The sequence below is a fragment of the Colias philodice genome, chromosome 16 (assembly GCF_061535455.1).
Source record: "Colias philodice isolate Cphi_HAF_F1 chromosome 16, ilColPhil1 Martin Lab GWU primary, whole genome shotgun sequence".
Classification (NCBI taxonomy): Eukaryota; Metazoa; Arthropoda; class Insecta; order Lepidoptera; family Pieridae; genus Colias; species Colias philodice.
Window position 1 is genome coordinate 8,060,105 of NC_143101.1, and position 25,732 is coordinate 8,085,836.

Below are 25,732 nucleotides of genomic sequence, written 5' to 3' on the forward strand. Positions count from 1 at the left end.
ACTAAAACTGTATACCTACAGTCTATATTCTATAAATTTAATACTTGATATTTTAAGAAAATTAATCGTATTCATTTGACCCACACTCCAAGGCAAGCAAATCCTACAAACTGATATCTTAATAATCTTTGAATAATCTACCTGTCTAAATTATTTTCACATCGCTGAATTATTTTTTTTTTTTTGTTTTACGAGTTCCTCAATTATTATGAAGGTTTTATTTGTAGAAATATTAGAATAAAAACATTGGTACCCAATATAATCTATTATCAGATGGGCAATGCAGACCTATCCTACTAATCCTTTCTCCTACCAGTAATGATATAGGCTGTATTATGTACCTACATGAAAGTTTATGAGGTTGGAATTGTATGTTTGTAACCTTAGTTTGTAACTCTATAAAAAGCAAAAAATCACTTAAGCATTTTGATACTCTGCAGTACTGTGTCTTTTAAAAACCTACCTGAATAAAACCTAGGATATAGATATTTTGCCACGTATCATGTAATATTTCAAAGGTGATAAGATTTATAGTTAAAAATTAAAAATAACGATAGATAGGGATTAGCGATAGTTCACTAAGGACTAAGGTTCATTCATACATAAACCATGCGATGTAATGTAACCAAAATTAAAATCCCAACGACGCAGTTATGATAATATGATATTGTTTCGTTTATATGTTATAACAAAAAACATATTGTACTTAAATGAGCGATTTTTTTTCCGAAATCTCTTAGGTTCCTAGATTGTTTAATTTACATTCCATAGGTATAATAAATAAAAATTAAAAATACTTGTATGACTCTAGTACGCTAGGTAAAGTTTAAAGTTAAAACTTGTCAAGTTCCAGAACTTTTCAAAAGAACGGCGCAAATGTAATATGCGTTTCTATTCTTAGAATAATTATTCTAGTTTAATTTACTAAAAATATATACCGTAATGAAGTCCTGAAAGTTAAACAGAGATTCCTTGCAACTACTTATTTTTTATGATTTTTTTTTATATTTTTCTTTACACTTCTACAAATTCATAAAATGAAACGTTTGCACTTCCCGCCCGCATTCGCGTCTTTCGTGTTGTGTTGTCTGTCAAACAAAAATATTTTCCAATTTTTATAGTATTTTGTTTATCAATTTCCCATTAAATTGTTAATTTATATTTGTTATAATGTAATGCACAACTTATCTTTTATAAGTGTAAATTTAAAGTGACTTTATAGTGGAATTTGTGGAAGATGATCAAGTCGTGTTAGTTTGTTGAGTGGAGTCAAGTGGCCGTCGTACAAAAAGGATTTTATTTTTGAAATGCTGCCTTCTATGCCAATATTGTTTTCCAGAGAGAGTCAGGATGCATTTGGGAATAAAATAGAATCTAGTAAAACTTTGTTAACTACAAATACAATCGCTAATACCGATAAAAAACAAGAGGTGAGTCAGAGGGTGTAATATTTTTATGTAACTTTTGTACGTTTAAACATGGATTCTATTTCAATATTTATGTGTGTTACTAGCACACAGATACTGGGTCAAGTATATTTGCTAGTTAGATCCCGAAATACTTGATAATAAATCGTAAAAATCACAACGAAATTAAGACAGTGGCTGCCATTTTACAATTTCATAATCACGCATTTCTTTCAGACTCAAAGTTTAAATCATGAAGGTCAGAAAAGTGAACCAGCTTCTAAGGAATTAAAACTCAATGGTGACAATAACAGGAAAGAGGAACCAAATAAATCAAAAGTTCATGAGAATGCATTAGAGACAGGTATACTTTGAATGCCATGCCTATTTACAATATGCTATAATCAATCTAGAAAGTTTCTCTGAAGTTGAATAAATTAATGATTTATTAAAATAAATGAAGCATGTGGTATTCCTACTTACATGTTATGTTACTAGAATGTTAATTTATTTATTTTTAATTAAGGTATATTAAAAAAAATTCTAACTAAATAATGTTGAGGTTTACCCAAATCAGTACTAATCCTCTCCTGTTATAATTCAATAGATAAGATTCTGTATCATAATATCACATTGTCAGCAATATTTATTTTATTGCCATCCTTTATATAGCCTGTACACCATGACCTCAATCTAATAATATATGACTGAACTAACATGATATACCAATTTTTTTACAGCACTAGTTCGATCATACTTTACAAAAGTTAAGTCGAGATTTCCCTCAAATTTATCACTGCCAACAAATAAGTTTGCCCAGTTTAGAGATTTGTTGAAATCCTTTGACCCTGGGAAGGAAACACCAGTAGATTTATATAGGAAAGTAGATTTATTATTTGGTGAGGAACATAAGGATATTGTTGAGGAGTTCTTATTATTTTTAAAACCGGGGCAAGCTGCCGAGGTTGGGAGGTTTATGGACCATTTCATGCTAACACAGATGACTAGTTTTATAAAAATATTACAGGTAATAAATAAATTGAGTTATTTTCAAATAGGTTTTAGCATGAAACATCACAAAAATGCACAATAGAATTATCTTACCCCAAGTCATTATGTGCATACAAGTTAACTAACACTTCTTTTCTGTGATTTGGTCAAGACTTTGTATAGGACCTTATCTAGGTGAACAAAAAGTAATTAAACAGTAAAACCTTGTTACTTATACAATAATCTTTTTCAGACAACATTTGCACGTAAACCAGCAGTTTATCGCAAGATTTTGAGAGCAATAACCACAAGCATTAACAATGGGAGCAGCCAAGACTTGAAGACAAGAGTGTTGCCACATTTGAGGACTAATCCAAAACTGTCACAAATGTTCAAATCCATGTTCCCCGATGAAAGACCACCGGACAGGTATTATCCGCTCATATGCTTGAGAAAAAAAAAATGACCCCTTACTTAGCTACGCGCATCCACAGTTGCAAAAACACGATCGAGAATCTTGTTTCGCGCAACTGTGGTTGCAAAGCGACTTTCTTATTTCAATTGATTATAAACTCTATTTCATACTCTCAGAGTCTAATTTTTACGTATTTAAACCAAAGACAACTAATTGATTCGTCTATTTCTACCCAGTACTACCAACCTTTCAAACAGAATTTTGGGAATATCTTAGTTTGTATCTTACGTGTCTTACAAGGAAGTGTTAAAATATGCCGTAATTGTTGTATTTTATTGATTTCTACTCGTGTTTACTTACCAGATTATTCTCTAACATGTGTTTTATTGTTATAAAGTAATATTTTAGTGACCGTTGTAATAAATATGTAATAAAGACGACTTTAAAAGTTAGTAGACTTTAGACGATTTCATAACTTTTTAAGGTATACGGTAATCATATATTGTAAAAATAACACAGTTTTGTATAGTATTATTCAATAGCAATCGATTGCAGTCAATATATTTGAAGTACTCCTCTCGCGGAAGTCATAAATTAAGTTTTAATAGCGGTGCGTCGAACGCGCGGCGCACGTTCCATAGCACTAGCAAAGTAGGCTACCTTTATTTTTTTTGCAAGCTATTTAGCGTATTTTATTTTTGCAACTGTGGTTGCGCAAAGCATATGAGCGGTTATAATAATTAGCTACTACTTTCTATATGATAAAGGTATTTTTATTGTGCTTTTTGCATTGAACTATATTTATGTTATATTACTATTGATATTATTTCAAAGATGTCATGAGTTATAAGTTATAAGGGTCTAGAATTAAAAACATAATTAATATAGTGTATACCTGGATAGGAGATTTGACCATTATGTTCATGGAAGAAACCAAGGTCCTTTGTTTTCTCAAGGGTTTTTCCTAAGTATGATATTTTATGGTGCTAAAGTTAAGATCAGTAAGTAAGATTTCAGCATATGCAATAAACCCAACAGGGTTTACGTTTGCAAAGCTTTACTAAATGTCTTCTTCTTCTTCTCTTAATTAATGGTTCCACCCAATAAGCAGGGACCCTGCCAATGTCCAGTATATATGGGAGAGACAGGACTCAAATTTCAGTCCAATAGAAACTACTAATATGCCCTTTATTTCTAACTTTTGAAGAATTTCAAGTTCTATTTTATTCAGTGTGGTAAAACATTTTCTGGCAATCCCCTGTGCTATGTGATGTAAGAAAAGAAGATGTCCACTTTTTGGGGCATCACACGTTAATTTGCCATCCATTAATCTTGAATGGTTCCATTCCCACAACATTCTTAAAAGCCTCAAGTGATATCTTCACTAATACTTACTTTAGCTCTCCAGTCTAAGTTTACACCCTTTCTCGTTGTATTTTACCTGTCCACGGATGAAAACATTTATTTCGTATGTCATGCAGCCTGTCTCCGTTTTCCGGAGGCATTCAGTAAAATTCGTTAAAGAAGAAACTCTCCTTGTATTGAATTCTAACGCCGATTTCCTTTTGAGAATATACCTTATCAGAAGTACGATCCTATTTACGATACTTAAAACTGCGCTATCTAAGGAACCTCTATAAAAAATGTAAACGGGCAATCTGGCATATAGAATAGCATAAGATATAAACAACATTTGTTATAAGGTTCTGCATGTCTTGTTGCAGTGCTTACGACGCTGGTACAGACATTATAAACGAGAACTTTCTAGAATGTGACGAAGGTTACGATGTGTGGGAGTTCGAAGTAGAGAACAAGAAGAGGAAGATTGATGTAAAAGAAGGTCTTGATTCAGTGGTAGGTATTAGGATTAGAAAATAGGCAAAATCTATCAAAATCAATTGTTTTACAGTTAACAGCTAAGGATAGCAATATGGTCAAGTTATTTGCATTCAAAGAAACTATATGAAATAAATAAGTTTCCAACTGAAATCGATTTCTATGTATCGATCTATCATATTTTATAGTAACAAAAAAATACTTTTTGTTGCAGTATCTTCACGGGCGGGTGTTTCTACAGCACGGTAGGTTGTTAAGATCAGCAAGTGTCACTTATCCATACAGCAAGGAGCCGTATCGAGTGCACGCGAGACGACTGGCGCCCAACACATGTCTCTCGCCACCAGACTCCGACGAAGAAAGATCTACTAAAAGAAACGGCAAAACCAATTGCAAAGTACCCCCAAAAAGATCTAGAAAACAGACGAAATCCCCGACAAAAACAGTCAAAGACGTTAACGATAACACTAAAAAAGATCTCAAACAGGCATTAAGTAAAGTGAAAGGAAAAGTTGCCGCTAAAACGAGGTGCAAAAATGAGGACAATATTAAAAAGAATAAACTGGATGTTAAAGAAGTGAATGTGTGTGGAAAGAAAGAAGATTTGCCAAAGGCAAAGCCAAAAGATGCTAAAAAAGCCCGAAATTGGACTCGAGAGGAAGACAAGACTATGTTAGAAGTATTAAAGGGTGAAGGTGGCTCTGATAAGGTGCTCGTGCGCATTTGCAAACTTCTGCCGCATCGCTCACAAAGCGAAGTCAAGGAAAGGTTTTGTCACGTTATGAACTTATTGCAACAAATGGCAGTCAATGAAGTGACGTAGTGCGAACTGAATTTATTAGTTGTAAGCAATGGTATTTATAATTTTATAAAAATAAAATTTTATTTTAATCTAAACTATTCTTTTATTTCGCTACAAAAATAAGATATCAGAAATTATAATAGAAAATCTTGGAAAATCTAGTTAACAATGTCATTTATCTGCTAAAAGTAGCCAAAAGCGCAAAATTCTATTAAAGTTAAGATTAGGACTATGTCATTTAAAATTTACAATCTTCTTTTCGGAAAATTTCCTCAAGCTCCGGTGAGTCGTTTATGAGGCGTCTCAACGAAACGGCTCGCTCCGTAGCAAATGCTGTTGTTGGTTTATCAATAAATGACGGCGATACGGATCCATCTACAACTTTCATTTTTGGAGGTGCATAGTATTTCGCCTCAGTTGCCAACCTTTGTAAGATTTTATCCAATTCTTCGTCTGAAAAACACGTGCATAAATTTTCATATTCTTCGTCAGTGTATTGCGTTCCTATGGTCCTTGTTTTAGATGGAGCTTTTTCTGGTGTCGGTGGTGGAGTGTTCTTTCCACGTGCTTCCTTCACAAGTATCTTTAACGTTTCCAATGAACATGTTTCATAAGTTGGTAATTCAGGCGCTTCATATTTAGACATCTTGCGCATATACGCTGGCAGTTGTTCCTCAAGATGCTTCTTTGCTCTTTTTCCACACTTACACTTCTGAGGTTCAATATACTTCATATAACTATCCCATTTTGGTTCCCGTAAATGCTCCAATTCCGTTTCCCTAGATACAATTTTTTCACCTGAAGGAATTTTTTTAGGGATTTCGACCCTAGATTGTTGAACAGGTCTATCTATTTTTATTTGGGAAGCATGTAATGGGCTGCAGAAACAATATGGAATTTTACAATAACAACAATCGATTGGTACATTGTTCACATTTGGTAACTCTTTTTGAAGGATTTGCATGATTGAACTTTCAAATTTTAACTCCAAGAGCTGTTGTGACGACGTGCACTTCACTGGAATATCAAAGGTATAGTCATGATCATCCGTGAAGTCCTTCTCATTACCTCTTTTACCTTCTATGAAATCTTTGACTGTTTCGGGAAAAACTTCTAAATTATCACAAGCTGCGTATATAAATCTATCATTAACGACTACCACTGGTAGTTGTGAAGCACTCGACGTACAGTGTTTGGGACACAGCGTATCATCCAATTTCGGTTTGAATCCTTTGTCGCAAAATACATAAAATGGATGAGGTTTCGGGGTTGGGCATTTGTATGATTCTTTTTCGGAAACGAAAATACTTTCTACTGAAGGATTTTCCAATGCTTCACTTAGTTGTAACAGCATTAAAGTTTCCATATTTAAAAAGAAATCTGCATGCTCTGGCAAAAGATTTAAACAGTAACCGACGAAATCTTGGAATCTTTTCACAACATGACATACTTTTTTCTTCCAAATTTTAATGAACTCTTGTCTTTTCCTTTCCCTTTCTCTTGCAAATTTTATTTCAATCTCTTTTATTGTTATCTCCTCCGACAATTTGTTCATCTTTTTTCTGTGTTCATGTTCGGAAGCATCCATTTCTTTTTTGCATTCTTCTCTTTCCTTTAGGGCTTGGCTTGCCAAACGTATGTAACGTTTGGCAAGCCAAGTTTTGACATTCTAAAAACAAGCGCAATTTTTCTACAGCCATGTGCTTGTCCAGCTTGATATCGTGTAGCTGATTTGCGATAGCGTTCCGACCCCGATCAATGTTTTGAATAAATTCATTTTTTTGTCTTTGCTTTTCTTTCCCTAATATATTCTCATATTGATTATATAATGTAGTCGCTTGGTGTTTAAGAAATTTTTCATAGCGTAATTTCATTTTTAAATGGGTATTTTCTTTATTTCGTTCGATTTCTTTCATTGCGGCGTCAAATAACATCGTCTCAATTTTGTTAATTGATGTTTTATAAATATCGGTAAATTCATGAAAAGCTTGTTGGATTTTTGAGGTATTTTGTTTTGCGGCCTCTCTAGACGAGTCGTCCCACAGGCGACAACAGGTCAGCTCAATTCTTTGTTTCCAACTGTCGTCGTTTGCTTCAAGAATTCTACGTTTTTCTTCTTCCATCTCCCGACGATGATCTTTTACTAATCTTTCTCCAAAGAAGTCTATACCATTGAAGCCTAGCTTAGAAAGGTGTTCGTTCTTAACCGGTTTCATAACCGTCCTTCCAGCTAATATTTCGTGGGGCGGGACATACCAGTCATTCCCACCGCCCTTCATAGGGGGTTCAAGTCCTGCCAGTACTTTTAATTTGGGAGTCATTGATTTGAAATACACATTAGCGAGTGCTGGAGTCATTTTATTCTTCATCACGGTTTGGGTCGGTACTTGGTTTCGTTCAAAGTAACATTTTCTTTGGTAGTAATTGTCACTGAGCCTTGGCATTTTTAAAACTTTATTTTATAAAAGAATCTGAGGTTTCTTTTGTAAAGCTGTATACCTACTCAGAAAATTGTCATGATAATTTCATAATAGCTTTTTAATTTTGACATGAATTCTGGCATTCTGGCAATACGTTATAAGTTTTTATATAATAAAACTAACTAACTACTACAATCATGGAACTCAAAATTGTACCTTACCTAATGCACAGATTTATGTATAAACATTAATAATGTAAGGACTTCCTAAGTTTATTTTCAAGAAAAACAACTTACTAAAATATATGAGTAACTACAACACTACTATTTTACAATAATAATATACCTTACTGGTTTTCCGCCAGCTTCAAAGAAAATAAACTAAGCTAAGAATAGAAATAGTGAAACCAAAGAATCCCTCTTTGTAATAAAACTACACAGTGCGTTTCTTCTGTTGAGTCTGCTGTATACTCAAAATTTTCCTGGAAGTAACAAATGGATAGGTAACTACTTAGGTTTTTTTTTTACTAAACTGCGGTTCTGCTAGGCACTATAGTCGCTCGTCCCGAGATGACACGGGATAAAAATGAAATCTATAGGTACTAATATTATTTGTTATCACTAAGTATACATAATATAAAACAAAGTCGCTTTCTTTGTCCCTATGTCCCTTTGTATGCTTAAATCTTTAAAACTACGCAACCGATTTTGATACGGTTTTTTTTAATAGATAGAGTGATTCAAGAGGAAGGTTTTAGTATATAATTTATTATGTTTTAGACAAAGCGGGCGAAGCCGCGGGTGGTTAGCTAGTATGCTATAAAAAGTAATGTATTTAGTTTGTATGTTAAATATTTCTAATTTTAATGTAAGTAACCAATTAAATGTAAAACCACTATCGTATTGGGAAACTGTAATGTTAGTGTGTGTTTTAAATAAATAAATTATGTATAAGGCTGAAGAGTTAGTTTTTTTGTTTTTGTTTGAACGCGCTAATCTCAGGAACTAACTGGTCGGATTTGAAAAATTATTTCGGTGTCAGATAGCCCATTTATCGAGGAAGGCTATAATATCATCACACTAAGACCAACAGGAATGGAGTACTACGCGGTACTCCATTCCTGAAGCTGAAGAGTTTGTTTGTTTGAACGCGATAATCTCAGGAACTTTTGGTCCGATTGTTATAGATAGCCCATTTATCGAAGAAGTCTATAAGTATAGGCTGTATATTATCACGCTAAGACCAACAGGAGCGAAGCAATGCTGGTAAAACCGCGGGCATAGCTAGTTAACCCTTAAATGGACGATTTTTTTTTTACGTTTTAAAAAAATATATTTGTGTAATAGACATGTATTACTGTCTAGGAAAAATGAGTAAAAAAATCTAGACATGAATTTACTATTTTTTTTTTGCAATTATGTGAGTGTTGTTTATAAACTACATTGCGCATTCAATGACATTTTGCAAGTATGGGTAAAATAAGAGTGGATATTGTTTTTGAAATGTGTTTATTTATTCTAAATTATGATATTTATAAAAACAATTGCTTTTTTTCGTATCACATAAAGATACACGACATTTTTGGCACATTTTGAACGTAAATCCTGAACATTTCGGGAATTTGCACCTCTGCTGCTTATCCAGCCAAACTGCCCAATGACATGTCTGATCCAATCTGACGTCTTTCAAAGGAATTGCTTGGTCCTCGGAACTTCTTCATTACAAGTTCTCTTTGTATTGTGCTCCCACTAGGTCGACCACGTTTAGCGCCATTTGCAGGTAGACCCAATTTGCAGAGGGTTTCGGCAAGTTTTAGTCTAAATGTACCCAAATTGAGAAGTTGATCATTTCCTTTTATATTATTTACCTTCTTGAACATAACCCATGAATTTATAACTGCGAGGTCCAGGAAATGATAAAATAAGCGCATGGTCCACTTGCGGCTCTTCAAAATAAGGCTGTCTTCAGCAGTAACAAGATTCCGTTTTCGCCAAACCAGAGGTCGCTTAGAAATCCCTTGTGATCTACTCTGGGGTACTGCTTCTCCGGCTTCCAAAATAGGAGGGTCTGGCATATTTTGATCGTTGTCAATTACGAGAGGAGGATCAGCATCCACTTCATCAGACTGGGCATTCTCACCTTCATCACTATTTTCAAGGTCCCGAAGAACATCTCGAGCTGTTTGATAATAGTAACCTTCATCCTCTACTTCGGAGTCCGAGCCGTCTAAGCCATCTTCTGAATCTTCAAGAGTTTCTAAATACTTTGTAATTTCGCTTTCTAGTAATCGCGGCATGCTGAAAAGCAAAATAAAAACCCTTCACCAAACATGCATTTATTTAGCAGGCAATGCGCATTGTAGTTTTCCTACAACATACCAGATTTCGCGTAATTCGACAGTAGCATCAAGTAATTTTCAATGTTTTACTACATGAACATGTAATTGAAGATATAATCAAGCAAATAAAAATATGTTATATACTTACATTATATTTTATCAAAGTCCGAACACAGCTTCAAAACTTAGTTTCGCGCCACTAGAAAAGTTTTCTTCAAAGTGACATTTGACATTCATTTATTTTTAATGCATAAAAATATTGCATAGTGCCAACATTAAAAAAAGTACAAAATTCCATCAGAAATAAGAACTAGTTGTCAAAATTAACAAAAAAATAAAATAAAGATAATTTTATCTGTGATGTTTAGTATGTTGTTTAAAAACAACATTGTCCATTTAAGGGTTAAATATAGGGCAAGTGACTCGGGAAACATGTAGCTTTCTGCTTCTGAACGAATTGGTGAAAATAATAGGTGGAGTAGTTTTTGTTTAATAAAAGCATAATTCATGTTTCCTCTTAGTTTCAATTGGAATGGAACGAACTCGACGCAATGTCCATAAAAGTTTTAAAAAGTCTTGGTTACCTTCTTCAAGAGTCAACCTTAAAAATTTCTAGGCACATTCAGACGTACCTTTTATTTAACCGAAAAATATGTTTAATTATGTACGTCTACACTATGGGTACTAGAGGTATTTTTTTAGTCCAGAGATTTTTTTATAGTAAATGCAGTTCGTCATGGCATGGTCATGGCGCTGCTCGAGGAGACATGGATTATTATTTTGTAAAATGTATTTTAATTTCAGTACAGGAGCGTAGCAGTAGTTTAGCGGTTCATTAAAATCCGTTCAGCCAATCTTGTGACATGAGCGGTATAACTGGACTTTTTTTTATTATAACGGTCTTTAAATGGGAAAATCTGAGACTTTAAAAACACGAATATCTGTTACTAGCTGCGCTCCGCGGTTTCACCCGCGTGGTTCCGCTTCTGTTAGGCCTCTTACACATTATGCCGTAGCGGCAGCGGCACCGTCGCCGCCGCGGCATCGCTGCGATAGTCTACCTGATTTATATATGGAGCCTTACATACGACGCCGCGGCGGCGACGGCGAGTCTATGCCGTTCCGGCCAAAAACGCTGCCGCCGCGGTGTCGTGTGAAAAGGCCCTTAGTCTTAGCGGGATGATATAATATAGCCTAGATAAATAGCCTTTCTCGATAAATGGGCTATCCAACAAGGAAATAATTTTTCAAATCGGACCAAGTAGTTCTTGAGCGTTCAAACAAACAAACATACAAACCAACAAACTCTTCAGCTTTATAATATTCGTATAGATATACAGTTAAATATAGCTAGATATATAACAATAGCTAGATGAATTTCGTGTTGTCTACGAGCGTTTTTTATCTTCAACGCCCTGTTGCACCTCATTATGAATCTCCATCGGGAGTTGAACCCTGGCCTGTTGATTCTAACGTTATAACTGTACCAGATAACTTTAATGTCTCTCTTAAAGCAATCAACACCTTCGTTCTTTTAAACTCAAGAACTTATTTATGTAAAAGTTTACAAGAGCTTATAAATTTACATTTTTTTAAACGACTACCCTATTAGATTGTCGTTTCTACAGAGAAGAATCGACAAGAAAGTAGAAAGATTTTTGAAGTACATACAATAATAAATTAATGATTTTTTTATTACACACTGAATACAATGTATGTATGATATAGTCATATCGTAACAAGAGAGATACAAATAATAACTTGTACAGAGGGCGGTTTTATCGCTATAAGCGATTTCTGCCATTTTATCTTTAACACAAATTCAATTATGTATTCAAATAAAATCGTCTAGTAGTTATTGAAAATATAGGAAAGTATTAGAAAACTATGCTGTCGTAACTTTTTAAACGCATTTTAATCTTTTCAATAGTATGGTATTATTAAATAAAATAAATGTATAACAAGATACTTTTATAACTAAAGATATATTGACTTATCACAGGTAGTATACTAGGGGATAATAAGAAATAAAACAGCATTTAGATCTATAAAAATCTTTTATTAAAAAATCACTGCGATACTGTGTAATGTCGACAAACGACGGCTACGCACACGATCTGCCATTACAGGTAACAACAATCAATGTGTTCAAATGTAACATACCTCACAAACAATTAGACTAATCCAAAGCAACCTTAAATAAATACATTAAAGTAAGGATTTCTTCGCGCACTTGTTTGCGCCGCTTTTTTAGATAATTTTGCTGCATCGTGACATTCCAAGACCCATACAATTACAGAATATATCTTAAATTACAATAAATTCAGTACTAAAACTGAAAACCGCTTCGCGACCGCACAACTACAGCACCAAACTGAACGATACAATGAAATTCAATATTTTTTAGTGTTAAAAATAATGTTTCCGAACCTGCGGTTTAGAAATATCCGTAAAGGCATTCGAGTCATATACTTTTGGTCTCATCGTATCGTTCAATTTAGATTTTAACCAAAACTTGCAACGTACACTTGTATCACAACGCATTAGATCAATTTAGTTCCTATCAAAGTGTTAAAGGAGTTTAAAAAACACACCATGTACATTTATAACGTGTGACAATCGCCATTAAATTTTAATCAACAAAATGAATTTATATTAATACTAATTCAACATCAGATAAGTTGCACAAAAAAGCTGTTTCTACGCGAGTAGTAACACACCATTGTACAATCAATTTTTTAAAACAATATTACAAATAACCAAAACAGAACAGAATTCACATCAGACCAATATATTTGTGTGTCTATCTACCCCCCAATATAGTTGTGTTTATACCAGGTGAAAGGTAAGACGTCAGACGAATTGAGACAGGAGCTTCTACTCATGAAACTGAACAACTTTTGTTCTACAACTTTGCTGAATTCGTAGAAAAAAATTTGGGCTTTGTATGGAAATCGGTCAGCTGATTAGCGAAGTTTCCTTACAAAGTCCAATATTTTTTTTACGAATTCAGCAAAGTTGTAGAACAAAAGTTGTTCAGTTTCATGAGTAGAAGCTCCTGTCTAAATTCGTCTAATGTCTTACCTTTCACCCTGTATATGTACCCCCAAGAAATAAAAAGAAGGTTTTTTATTTGCGTATCCTCCCCCCGTGCAATGTGACACAAGTGTGTGCGCGTATGGTGTATGTATGTATACGTAGTGTGTGTATGTGTGTGCGCGTCTAGCTGTAGAGGTCGTCGTCAGCGGCCTCCTCCTGGAAGGTGGGCTGGTCGCCGCCCGACGTGCCCGTGCCGCCCGCCGCACCGCCGCTTGACGGGAACCTGATAATAATATTAATTAGCTATGCTACACTGCTAGTTTTATTGAAGTGAGAAGTGAAAACTTCTTTAGCGGCGTTGAGCACTTTTTCTGTAATGGGTATAAAATCTTAAACTCGCGCCAGGACACGTGACCTGATCGAAAAATCGTAAGACGGATACCATTCCAAAATATCAAACATGCTCAACGTTAATAATCAAGTTTTCACTTCTGCCGGCACTCCCGGAATGCAACCCGTCTTTATTTATTTATACCAAAACTAGACTAAAAGTAACAATGCCAATATTTTTTTCTTTTTCATATTGAGGTTTTCATTCATCTTTTTGAGTTTCAAAATCATCTTATTCTATAATATCGTAAGTAACAAATGCCGACATTTATACGGTGTACATTTTTTTTCCTGTGCTAAATTAGCAATAACAGATTTTTTATTTGAACGAAAGTTGAAGTCATGAAAGTGTTAAGTATTGTATAATATGGTCAAAATCTAGTGTCTTATCAGAAAACAAAGCCACAATTTCAATTTGTACACTGTTTACAAGACAAATCTATCAGATCAATATATCGCACCTGAAGTTGGTCCCGAAGCCGCGGCTCTGCTGCAGCGTCTGCGCGAACATCTCGTACTTGCGGATGTCGTTGTCGGACACGGAGCGGCGCGCGAACTTCATCGCCTCCTCGAAGTGCGCGCGGCTGATCTCCGGCACCGGGTCCTCCTCGTCCGTCTGTGGGAACACCGGCAAGTTACGCATATACGTATTGTTATCTATACCAAGTACATGTGCTGCTTACAAACATAATGATGAGAACAACACAAACATATATACTCACGTCCATGCCGGCGGGCTGCGCGGCGCGGCCCCGCTCGCGCGTGATGTCGGCCTCTATCGCCTGCCGGATCGCCAGCTTGCACGCGCGCTGGCAGATCTCCGTCAGGTCGGCGCCGCTGAACCCTTGCGTCACCTGCACGAACAAACATACCGTATACATTTTATTCCACACTTTTACACACTCGGTGAATTATCTTTGGTCATCAGCTAATTATCACTTTGCCGTTTTTATAATTCAAAATGTGTCAAATATACCATTCCATTCAAAAGGTATATTTTTCTTATACATACTTCACAGTAAAAGAATGATATATGTGTGCGTTACCAATTTACTTTTAAAAGGTACTAAAATGTTTACAAAGAGAAAATCCATATATGTAAATAGTGAGATAAGGGACAAATGCATACATCTGTTTACTAAACAATTTTCTGTAGGGACAAATAGGTGATCATTATTCTATGTCCTGTCAGACCAAGAAATTTTTTTTCGTCTCCACCGGGAGACGCCTTTAGAACCTCGGTTCATATTAATGGTTGATGCATTAACCACTGTACCAAAGAGGCATTGTATTAAGAACGTAGCCAAACAAAACAAACTTGAACACACATTAATTTGTTGAGAAAATACTTAATCATGACTGCACATACCTTAGCGATATAGGACAGGTCGACGTCCTTGGCGATGGGCGACTTGCGCAGGTTGGCGCGCAGGATGGCCTCGCGCGACTTCTCGTCGGGCAGCGGGATGTAGATCAGCTGGTCCAGGCGCCCGGGCCGCAGGATCGCCGGGTCGATTATGTCCGGCCGGTTCGTTGCGCCTACACACATGTAATATGATTAGTTTTTAGTTTTTTTTTAGTAGTGTAGTTTAAAGAGCAAGTTAAATAATATTTAGCCAAGCTGAACACACATGCTTTTCAAGTGAACGAGATAAGTACGTATATAAAATTCGTATATAGTGTTCGGTTGGTTTGGTCCACTCACCAATAATGAAGACGTTCTTCTTGGCGCCCATGCCGTCCATCTCGGTGAGGATCTGGTTGATGACCCTGTCGGCGGCGCCGCCCGCGTCCGACACGGAGCCGCCGCGCGACTTCGCGATCGAGTCCAGCTCGTCGAAGAACAGCACGCACGGGGACGCGCTGCGGGCCTAAACACGCACATAGATACGGTAAATTATGCTATTTATTTTAGTTTTTTTCCCGGTTAAGTTACAATTTTACATCAAATCGTGCTATTTTAGATCGATTTTGACAGACCTTTTAGACCTTTATACAGAATACAAAAAAATATACCAGTCGAATTGATAACCTCCTCCTTTTTTTTTGAAGTCGGTTAAAAATTTAGACTAAAGGGATGGTATTTGTATAACCGGATTGATTAAATCCAAACTAAACAATAAACATGTATGGTGAAAAAAGTGTCTTTACAGAGTATTTGAGTATTTTCTCGTGTTTGATTTTACGTGAGTATGATTATCTTTTCACAAGAACTTTTTCTTCATCCATATTACAACTGAAATGTACAAAACACAATAATTGTACCTTGTCAAAGATGTCGCGCACATTGGCCTCAGATTCACCAAACCACATGGTAAGCAGCTCGGGGCCCTTCACTGAGATAAAGTTGGCTTGGCACTCGTTGGCGATGGCTTTGGCCAACAGTGTTTTACCTAATGGAAACGAAAAGAACTTTAATATTTAACTCAAACATGCGAGTATATTTTTGCAATGTCATTCAATAAGAAATTTTTAAAAACAGTTGAAGTAATTGAGTGAATCTAGAATATCTAATAATTACTTCATTATAAAACGAACAATTCTGTACTGTGTAACTATAAACGTCATCTGGACTGGAGTCTATCTCTAGTTGCAGTGCGAGTAGAAATTGAGTATATGCCTGCATTTGGTGTAGTGAGTCATTGATAAACCTATATCTAATTAGGTTTTCCTGTTATTATGGTAAACACTAATGACAGCAGAGCATTCTTTAGCGTTCTTCCAAGACCCGGAAGGGCAATTTCCCACATAAGTACATATAACTCGTACGTACCGCACCCGGGCGGTCCGTAGAACAGCACCCCGCGGGACGGCTGCATGCCGAACTTGAGGAACTTGTCGGGGTGCTCCACCGGGTACTGCACCAGCTCCTGCAGCTCGCGCTTCACGCTCTGCAGCCCGCCGATGTCCGTCCACGACACGTTCGGCACTTCCACTACGGTCTCGCGCAGCGCTGAAGGCGACGATTTCGTCATCGCGTACTACGAATAAAAATAATATGATTAGTATAAAAAAAATACATAGAAAAAAAAATTCTGTTTAATATTCTCTTTACAAATGTGTTCATTGAAAAATTGCCAATTAGAAACAATGCGTGCTTTTAAGGCGTTGCCCAGCCGACTAACTTTCTTGTTCGATATCAGAACTACCATATTATATATTCATCCGATTTATAAAATAAATTAATGTTATCCTTCTTTTTTTCGAGTTGTCTGGCAGAAATCGCTCACAGCAACAAGAATGTCCTGTTATTAGTACACCTACATGTTATTAGTTGTATCGCTCTTGTTTTGCAATACTGTTATAGGTCACTATAAAGACATCACATTTTTTGAATTCATTCTAGTCTAACACTTTGTATGATTAGGTAACTTACACGGAAGTTATCCATAGAGACGGCGAGCGAGTTGAGCACTTCAGCGTCGATCTGGTCATCCTCGAGGTCGATGAGGTCCATCTTCTCACGGATTTGCTGCAGAGCTGCCTCTGAGCAGAGGGAGGCCAAATCGGCACCCACGTGACCGTGAGATTCCGCTGCGATCTATGTGAAAACATAATGCAATTCGTAAAAATTATTTATCAATACGTTTTTAGCATTACTACTGCAAAATTTTAAAGCTTGTATGATTATATGATAAAAACTGCTCGTTTTACTCATATAACATGTTGTTATCATGGTTGTTTTAAACACAAATATTTCACATTAATTAATCCATACATTTAGATTGTACTTATTTTATTTTGTTTATACATAGTTCATATGTTTATCTTATTTTAACTTCCTATAAATATACATAAAATAAGTGATTATAATGATAGTACACGTATATTATATTTTTGCTGAAATTCAAAATTATAACATAACACATCACCTGCTCTAGATCCACGTCATCGCCCAGCTTCATGTTCTTAGTGTGTATACGCAGGATTTCAAGCCGTCCGGTCGCGTCGGGAATGCCGATGTCGATCTCGCGGTCGAAACGGCCGAAACGTCGCAGCGCCGGGTCGATAGAGTTCGGACGGTTCGTGGCCGCCATTACAATCACGTGTGAGGATTTCTTCATGCCTGGTGCGTGAAAGATTTTATTAAGTACAGATTGGATAGCATAGAAATGGTATCCGCAAGCGTGAATACTTAAGTTTTGATTGCTAAAACATACAAGACACAATTTATAAATGTAGTTTAGGCAAAGTTTCTGTACTGAATGTACCTGGTGTATGGTAAAATACCAGGAGTCTACCGAGTTTGATCTTAAGATATGGAAAATTGTTTTTTTCAGAATGAACCTTTATAAAATTTAACTAAGGCTGCACATGGGCTGCACACTGTTATTCTGAGTGTGATCATGTAAACCTGTAAATGTACATGTGTATTTTAGCGGTTAATCAGTTGTTGGGAACAAGTTGAAGTGGTTAATTGGATGTTCAAAGTTAAAAGAAACAACTATGTGTTATTCAATGGGCCGAAAGCCGCAATAATTTATTTACATCAATTATGTACCTAATAACAAACCTATAACCCTGATAAGTTACACAACCAGATAAATGAATTGGTTGATCATTCAATTTAATTTGTTTTATTGTCTTTTTTTTAACGTCAGGTTATAGCACAAACAACTCAACCATATGCAAGATATATTTAATGAATCTGTATTATAATAAAGCCAGTTTAAAAACATCAACTCACCATCCATAAGCGTCAACAGCTGGGACACGATACGCCTCTCCACCTCTCCGTGCGTCTTCTCCCGTTTGGGCGCAATTGCGTCCAACTCATCTATAAAGATGATGGCGGGCGAGTTCTTGTCCGCCTCCTCGAACGCCTTGCGCAGGTTGGACTCGGACTCGCCGGCCAACTTCGACATGATCTCCGGCCCGTTTATTAGGAAGAAGAACGCGCCTGTGGGGAGAATAGTTGGTATTATTTAATGGTATAAAGTATTGATATTAAGAGCAAAAACAAAAATGGCTATATAGGAAATGTATCTAAATCTAAATGTTTTTGCTCTTGACGATTATTCTAAATTTTTTGTTCTACCACATGCATTGAAAAGTTTCTAGACATTCCATTAAGGATAATGATAGCATTGGAAAGATCTTTATTATGAGACATGTAGGGATGTGATTAAAAATTACATAAACTATAATAAACAGCTCACTTTACAGTTATTATTATTTTTAATTTGAAAAATATAATTTAAGTACTTAGAAATCCTTATTGCATTTCAATAACACTTCTTCTTAATTTGCCTGACTCTTACACCAATTTCAAATACAACCGTTACTACTTAACTAGGCTAATCTATTTGTTTATATCGACACATATGACGTCACAAAATGGCGCTAAATAGATCCTATTCCTCATGATAGCCACTCACCAGTCTCATTAGCCACAGCCCTGGCTATCAGGGTCTTGCCGGTACCGGGCGGCCCGTACATGAGTATACCACGGGGTGGTTTCACACCGATCGCCTTGAACAGAGACGGGTGGCGTAGAGGCAGCTCCACCATCTCCTTGATCTGGGCGAGTTGCTTGCGGCAGCCGCCGATGTCGTCGTAACCAACTGCGTTGAGCGCTTCTTCTTCCTCCTGTTTGGTGAATTTTAGTGGTTAATTGGTTGTTTGAAGTTATAAATAACTATGTGTTCAATATGGCCAAAATAAAGATGTTGAATTTGATATTTTTTGTTTTATGGCATTCAATTTATATATTATATGGAGATGTTATTTTTTGGGCCGAAAGCAGCAATAATTTTGTATGTCAATTACCTAATAACAAACCTATAACCCTGATAAGTTACAAAACAGATAAGTGAATTGGTGGATCATCACAGAGACCTAATTTGTTTTTCTCATAATTTTACATTTTATAAACAAATTGCAAAGTCAATATTTCTTTTTTAAATTATAATACTAATATTAACAATATTGTGTAATTCATTTTAATCTCAATCTAAAAACTTCCTGCCTTTATCAAAGTTAGAAACATTCAACCCATTCTATAACTGACCTACATATCTAATCTATTTTGCAACCATACAACTGTCATCTATTACGAGTCCCCTAACCTCTTATAGACAAACGTTACAACGTAGTACATACCTCTCGTTTGATCGGGTCTCCCTCGCAGTGTATGACGGTATCGGGGGCCACGATGCAGTAGGGAGCGGGATCAGTCTCGACCACTTTGAACTCGACCGCGCGCATACCACCGCGCACCATGAATGTGTCGTCGCGGTGGATCGGACGGTACGCCTCCATGAAGTACGGCTTTAGGTACACTTCGAAGAGGTTTCTGGAATTATTTCATGACGTCAAAATTGTGTTTTCGGGAACAGTTCCATTTCATTGTTTTTCAAAATTAGGGCGGTTCTTCTTTGTCAATTTTTTTTTATTTTAATTTTTTATCTAATTAGAGTTTAAACCTAGAAGCTCTCAGTATTTATTGTTCACAATGTAAACCACTGCACCAATCAGTCAGGCCGTTATTGTTAGTGTGGTATTACAAAAACCTTGAAAGTATCAAACAATAGGAAAGTTACACACATGCAATGTGCTGTATAAAATTATGAAATATCAATAAACAACTCAATGGTTTAATTTATATGATATATAATTTAAAATGTTGGTGCTAGAAATAGAAATGCTCCCACTTACCCAGTCAAACCTTCAACCGAGTCGTCAATCGGCAGGATGTGTACACGCTTTCCGTACTTGACTGACGGGCAGGGTGCGATGGACACCACATCGGAGAGCCGCACGCGCAAGTTGTTCCGCACGACGCGGTTCATGCGTATCTTCTCATCGGGACAGTTGTCGTCCGACAGCACGATACAGACCGTCTCCTTGCGCCGCTTGCCCTTCAAGAGCACTGTGTCGCCGCGGAACAGTTGGAGCTGCTCCATTTTTGCCTAAACGAAATGATTAAACATAAAAATAAGCTTCTACAAGGTTCATGTATTCATTGAAATAAATAAATTTGAAACAAACTAGACTTAGTTCAATAAATGTATGTACTTAATAGCTATAAAAAAAAACTAAGAACAACAACAAAGCTGTTGTATGAATATGTATTACTTTGTTGTTGGAAATTAATACTAGGAATTTCTGTTGCCACCCAATAAAACCTCTAATAGAGGTGCTGTTCTTATATAAAACATACCTATCAGTTTATAACAACAATTTGACCTATGTTATGTATTTATAGAATAATACATATAAATATTAGTTGATTTTATTAGGGTTTTTTAAAAGCATTTATTTAAATGTATTTCAGGAAATTAAAATAATTGTTTTTTAAATAAACATAACATGAAAGAAAGCCATAGAATAATCTTCTATTTCTACTTATTGCAACATTTTTAGCCATCACCATAAAATAACACATCCAATGTAATGTTGTTAGTGCAAATATGTTTACAAGAGTTAACAGCATCTCTATATTCTGTACAAAGTTACAACAAATATGAAAAGTGCAATAAAAACTCTGATGTTAATTATGTTTTTTTGTAATCAATATTTGTAACAGTTACTGCCTGTTATTTGTGTCTGTTCCATATGACTGATGAAACACTGTAAAAATGTTTATTATTTTCAGTGTTTCTATCAAAATTTACTTTGAAGTGAACATTTCCCAACAAGCAAAAATTTTCGAATAACACTTGAATCTTTTGGGACTTATGTGTTACATGTATTTTTTTTTAATATTTGAACAATTTTTAAAATCATTAATATTCAGAAAATAATATTTTCTTTTTGAAAGGAAAGTTACATTATCAGAAAAAATTACATCTGTAAAAAGTTCAACCTAACTTTTACAGGAATAACTACAAAGTATAAAACAAAATCACTTCCCACTATTGGTCCCTATGCATGTTTAGGTCATAAAAACTATGCAAACGATTTTCATGTTTGATGGCTTATTACATCAGCATTGCAGCTGTTCCTTACAATGACAAGCAATTTCCTTATAAGATTAGTTTCATTCTTTATTTTAAATGTACTCAATTGCTTTACTCAGCTCAACTGCTTTATATTTACAATAGGTTATAATTTTTTCAAGTAACTAAGTAGGTATCTAATCAACAATTAAAGCAAAATTTGTGTTTATATAGGACGGGTATTTATCATGACATAGCCAAGTGCAATAAACAAACTTGTCTTTGCAACTGGTAAATCTTTTTATGCTTAATATTATGCATATCATCAAGCAACAGGTCTCATGTATATGGTGCAGCTTGTAAGGCTTATTTTAGTTCTAAATAGAACTTAGGTCAGTGACCTTTGAGCACCATTGCAAATTGATTACATTTAATGAATTGTGAAGTAGGTACCAGTTAATAGAAAAAGTTGTGAATATAAAATTAAATGCTCACAATTCGAGATAACTACACGTCTACACTGTATCTAAGCGTATAAATGGCGTCAATGATCAAAAAAATAATGACAAAGGACTGACCTGTGATAACGCAACAACTGAATTATCATCGCTGACGGCTTCTTCGACGATCAAACGGTTTGGCCTATCCTTGCGGCGGAGGATCGCAGTGGAAAGATCATCGGGGCTACAAGAAAACATCAGAAAACAATTAAGCATAACCCAAAATTATGGGCGACCCCAATTTACTGCAATTACTCACTAGCATTGCCTTGCAAACGAATAACAGTGTCTAGAAAATAGCTATCATTTCTAATAACATTCAATAACTTCTGTTTTAGATGCAGAATTGCCTTTGTTAGACATGATGACAAGCCAATTCGAAGTTTTGATACCGTGATTACAGCAAATGCAATTATTTATGCTTTACTTGTTGTAATACAATTTCTTAAATGTTTGTATTAGTTCTTACCTTTTATTATCAGCCATTTTTTGTAGAAAATAAAGTTTCAATTAATAAATTTACAAATTTTTCAAAAACGCCGAATGACTATTCACAATTCACTTCAACAACTTCATGAATGCGTGACGTTGCCGTATTTCATTTGTTCACTATCGATAATGGCAGTGTTGCCATATTTTAGCTCAATTGTCTATGACTAGTGACTACTATAAATCGGTAATATGTATTTTTTACCGATTTTTATGCAACTAAAAAAAATATAATATGAACATAATATTATGAAGTAGAAAATAAATTTAAATAGATGCAAGGCTCGTGTTATAATTCAATTATATTAATGTGTAGTTTTTCTTATAGTATTTTTATATTTTTATTTAATTTTAAAAATACCAACGTCATATTATCAGGCAGAAAAACCACGTTTTTTGTACGAGTCTCCTTAGGTCCCCTTAAATGTTTATTATATTCTGTTATATATTATTAAATGTTTTATCGGCAACGCAAAACATCTGTGAAATTTTCATATATCTTAATAGCACGGTTCATGAGATACAGCCTATAAATGAGTGGTGATCAACGGACGGACAGACAGTCAGACAAACATACAGCTAAGTCTCAGTATAAAGGATCCCGTTTGACACATAAAACTAACTTATCGAGCTCATTCCCTCTACCCTTTTGAAAAATGTAGGTGTACAAACAATAATTATTATTGTATTATTCCGAAACAAATATTTAAAAAAAAAGTATTTGTAGACTTACCTAATAATATACCTATTAAATATTATGTTCATTTAAATGCTCTCAGTAGAGAGTATAGTGTTCTGTGTTTAAATAGTTGATGGTTTTCTTTCAATTCGATATCAGAAAAAAAAAATAGAGCGAGCAACGTAGCCAACTAATATCATAAAGCAACACAAATCCAAGTGATTCACCGCTTAATAAACTCATCAATTTTCTGTGTAATACATTATGAATAGTTCCTAATATTATTACGTACATTTATGTAGTATCTACTAACAAAAAAAAGACGGGTTGCACTCCGGGAGTGCCGGCAGAAGTGAAAACTTGATTATTAACGTTGAGCATGTTTGATATTTTGGAATGGTATCCGTCTTACGCTTTTTCGATCAGCTCACGTGTCCTGACGCGAGTTTAAGATTTTATACCCATTACAGAAAAAGCTCAATGCCCCTAAAGAAGTTTTCACTTCAAAAATTCAAATTGTATAAAATTCAAAAGCTATTTGTATTGTACGATTATAATATATTTTAAGGTCTAAGCATAATCCATACTAATATTATAAATGCGAAAGTAACTCTGTCTATCTGTCTGTTACTCAATCACGCCTAAACTACTGAACCAATTTGCATGAAATTTGGTATGGAGATATTTTGATACCCGAGAAAGGACATAGGCTACCTTTTATTGCGAAATATGTACCACGGGCGAAGCCGGAGCGGACCTCTAGTAATATTAAAAATGCGAAAGTGTGTTTATTCGTTTTTAATGTGACATGGCCATGGGTAACTTTTGACAGCGGTGAAACGATTCATACTAATGCGAATTTAACATCAGGGGAATCCGCGGGCAAAGAAAAATATATGAATATTGTTTTCATAAAAAATGATGATGATGATATTGTTCATGAAATTAATAATAATTCCATAATTCCAGCGCCCAACGACCGGGCGAGTTTATACGTTCGCTAGCTATGCAGATACTGAGCCATTCTGCGCACGCGCGGCCTGTGGATAGAGAGCATAGTGTACGGGATGTGGGTGGGAATAGGTGGGTGGTTGGTAGTACTATAATCAGTCGTAAAAATTTCCAATTTTAGGAAGATTTGAAAAATGCTTGAAATGCTTGAATGAAAATTTCGATTGACAGAAAAATTACGATAAGTCAGGAAAAAATTCTATAAGTCAGGAAAATTTCCATAAGTCGGGAAAATTTCTATGAGCTGGAAAATTTCCATAAGAAAGGAAAATTTCTATACGCCAGGAAAATTTCTATAAACAAGGAAAATTTCTATACGTCAGGAAAATTTCTATAAGTCCGGAAAATTTCTATACACCAGGAAAATTTCTATAAGTAAGGAAAATGTTTATAAGCCAGGAAAATTTCTTTAAGTCAGGAAAATGTTTATAAGCCAGGAAAATTTCTATACGCCTGGAAAATTTCTATACGTCAGAAAAATTTCTATAAGTCAGGAAAATGTTTATAAGCCAGGAAAATTTCTATAAGTCAGGAAAATGTTTATATGCCAGGAAAATTTCTATACGCCAGGAAAATTTCTATAAGTCAGGAAAATTTCTATACGCCAGGAAAATTTATATAGATAAGGAAAATTTGCATATGTCAGGAAAATGTTTATAAGCCAGGAAAATTTCTATAAACCAGGAAAATTTCCATAAGTTGGAAAATTTCCATAAGATAGGAAAATCGTGAAAATTTCTATAAGCTGGAAAATGTCCATACGTGAGGAAAATTTCGATAAGACAGGAAAATTTCTATACATGAGGAAAATTTCGATAAGGCAGGAAAATTTCTATAAACCAGGAAAATTTCCATAAGTTAGAAAATTTCCATAAGATAGGAAAATCGTGAAAATTTCTATAAGCTGGAAAATGTCCATACGTGAGGAAAATTTCGATAAGACAGGAAAATTTCTATACGTGAGGAAAATTTCGATAAGGCAGGAAAATTTCTATAAACCAGGAAAAATTCTATAAGCCAGGAAAATTTATATAGTTCAGGAAAAAATCTATAAGCCAGGAAAATTTATATACGTCAGGAAAATTTCTATGCGTCGGGAAAATTTATATACGTCTGGAAAATTTCTATACGTCAGGAAAAATTCCATAAGTCGGGAAAATTTCTATAAGCCAGGAAAATTTCAATAAGTCAGGAAAATTTGTATAAGTCAGGAAAAATTATATACGCCAGGAAAATTTCTTTACGTCAGGAAAAGTTCTATAAGCCAGGAAAATTTCTATGCGTGAGGAAAATTTCTCTTTGCCGCAAAAATTTCTATAAGTCAGGAAAAATCCATAAGTCGGGAAAATTTCTATAAGACAGGAGAATTTCTATACTACGTCAGGAAAATTTCTCTTTGTGGGGAAAATTTCTATAAGTCAGGAAAATTTCGATTAGTCAATGAAAAATAATATTATAGATAAATTATGATAAAATACGTATTTAAGGCGATAGAAACGATTCAACTATAAATTTATATTTAAACATGGTAGGTATG

At 35.1% G+C, this 25,732-nt stretch overlaps 4 protein-coding genes and 1 pseudogene across 5 annotated transcripts in view; 1 reads left to right on the forward strand and 4 right to left on the reverse strand.

The window, feature by feature from the left end:
* LOC149481821 (uncharacterized) overlaps positions 1–21,954 on the reverse strand; it is a 118,346-nt gene extending 96,392 nt beyond the window's left edge. The window contains exon 1 of the mRNA XM_089705417.1: positions 21,945–21,954. The gene's annotated coding sequence lies outside the window, so the exon portion shown is untranslated. The remainder of the gene's footprint in view (positions 1–21,944) is intronic.
* Positions 1,064–5,544, forward strand: LOC149481826 (uncharacterized). The gene is made up of 6 exons (XM_089705411.1): positions 1,064–1,430; positions 1,644–1,770; positions 2,147–2,433; positions 2,650–2,825; positions 4,536–4,665; positions 4,862–5,544. Exons 1-6 carry the CDS (start codon positions 1,308–1,310, stop codon positions 5,468–5,470), a joined length of 1,452 nt encoding a protein of 483 aa, XP_089561537.1. The 5' UTR covers positions 1,064–1,307; the 3' UTR covers positions 5,471–5,544.
* Positions 5,649–7,893, reverse strand: LOC149481827 (uncharacterized; annotated as a pseudogene).
* On the reverse strand, positions 9,153–10,614 carry LOC149481828 (uncharacterized). 2 transcript variants are annotated; one of them, XM_089704946.1, is made up of 2 exons: positions 10,356–10,614; positions 9,153–10,166 (listed from the first exon to the last, which is right to left on the reverse strand). In XM_089704946.1, exon 2 carries the CDS (start codon positions 10,163–10,165, stop codon positions 9,506–9,508), a length of 660 nt encoding a protein of 219 aa, XP_089561072.1. In that variant the 5' UTR covers position 10,166; positions 10,356–10,614; the 3' UTR covers positions 9,153–9,505. The 2 variants fall into 2 exon arrangements, with proteins under 2 accessions (XP_089561072.1, XP_089561073.1); XM_089704947.1 differs by having other exon boundaries at positions 9,153–10,008; positions 10,066–10,614.
* On the reverse strand, positions 12,246–22,625 carry TER94 (Transitional endoplasmic reticulum ATPase TER94). The gene is made up of 15 exons (XM_089705410.1): positions 22,486–22,625; positions 22,095–22,200; positions 20,294–20,547; positions 19,739–19,931; positions 19,015–19,225; positions 18,324–18,536; positions 17,509–17,702; positions 17,013–17,177; positions 16,410–16,617; positions 15,902–16,029; positions 15,342–15,507; positions 15,006–15,175; positions 14,359–14,490; positions 14,098–14,252; positions 12,246–13,529 (listed from the first exon to the last, which is right to left on the reverse strand). Exons 1-15 carry the CDS (start codon positions 22,500–22,502, stop codon positions 13,430–13,432), a joined length of 2,412 nt encoding a protein of 803 aa, XP_089561536.1. The 5' UTR covers positions 22,503–22,625; the 3' UTR covers positions 12,246–13,429.
* Positions 22,626–25,732: the final 3,107 nt, after the last annotated feature.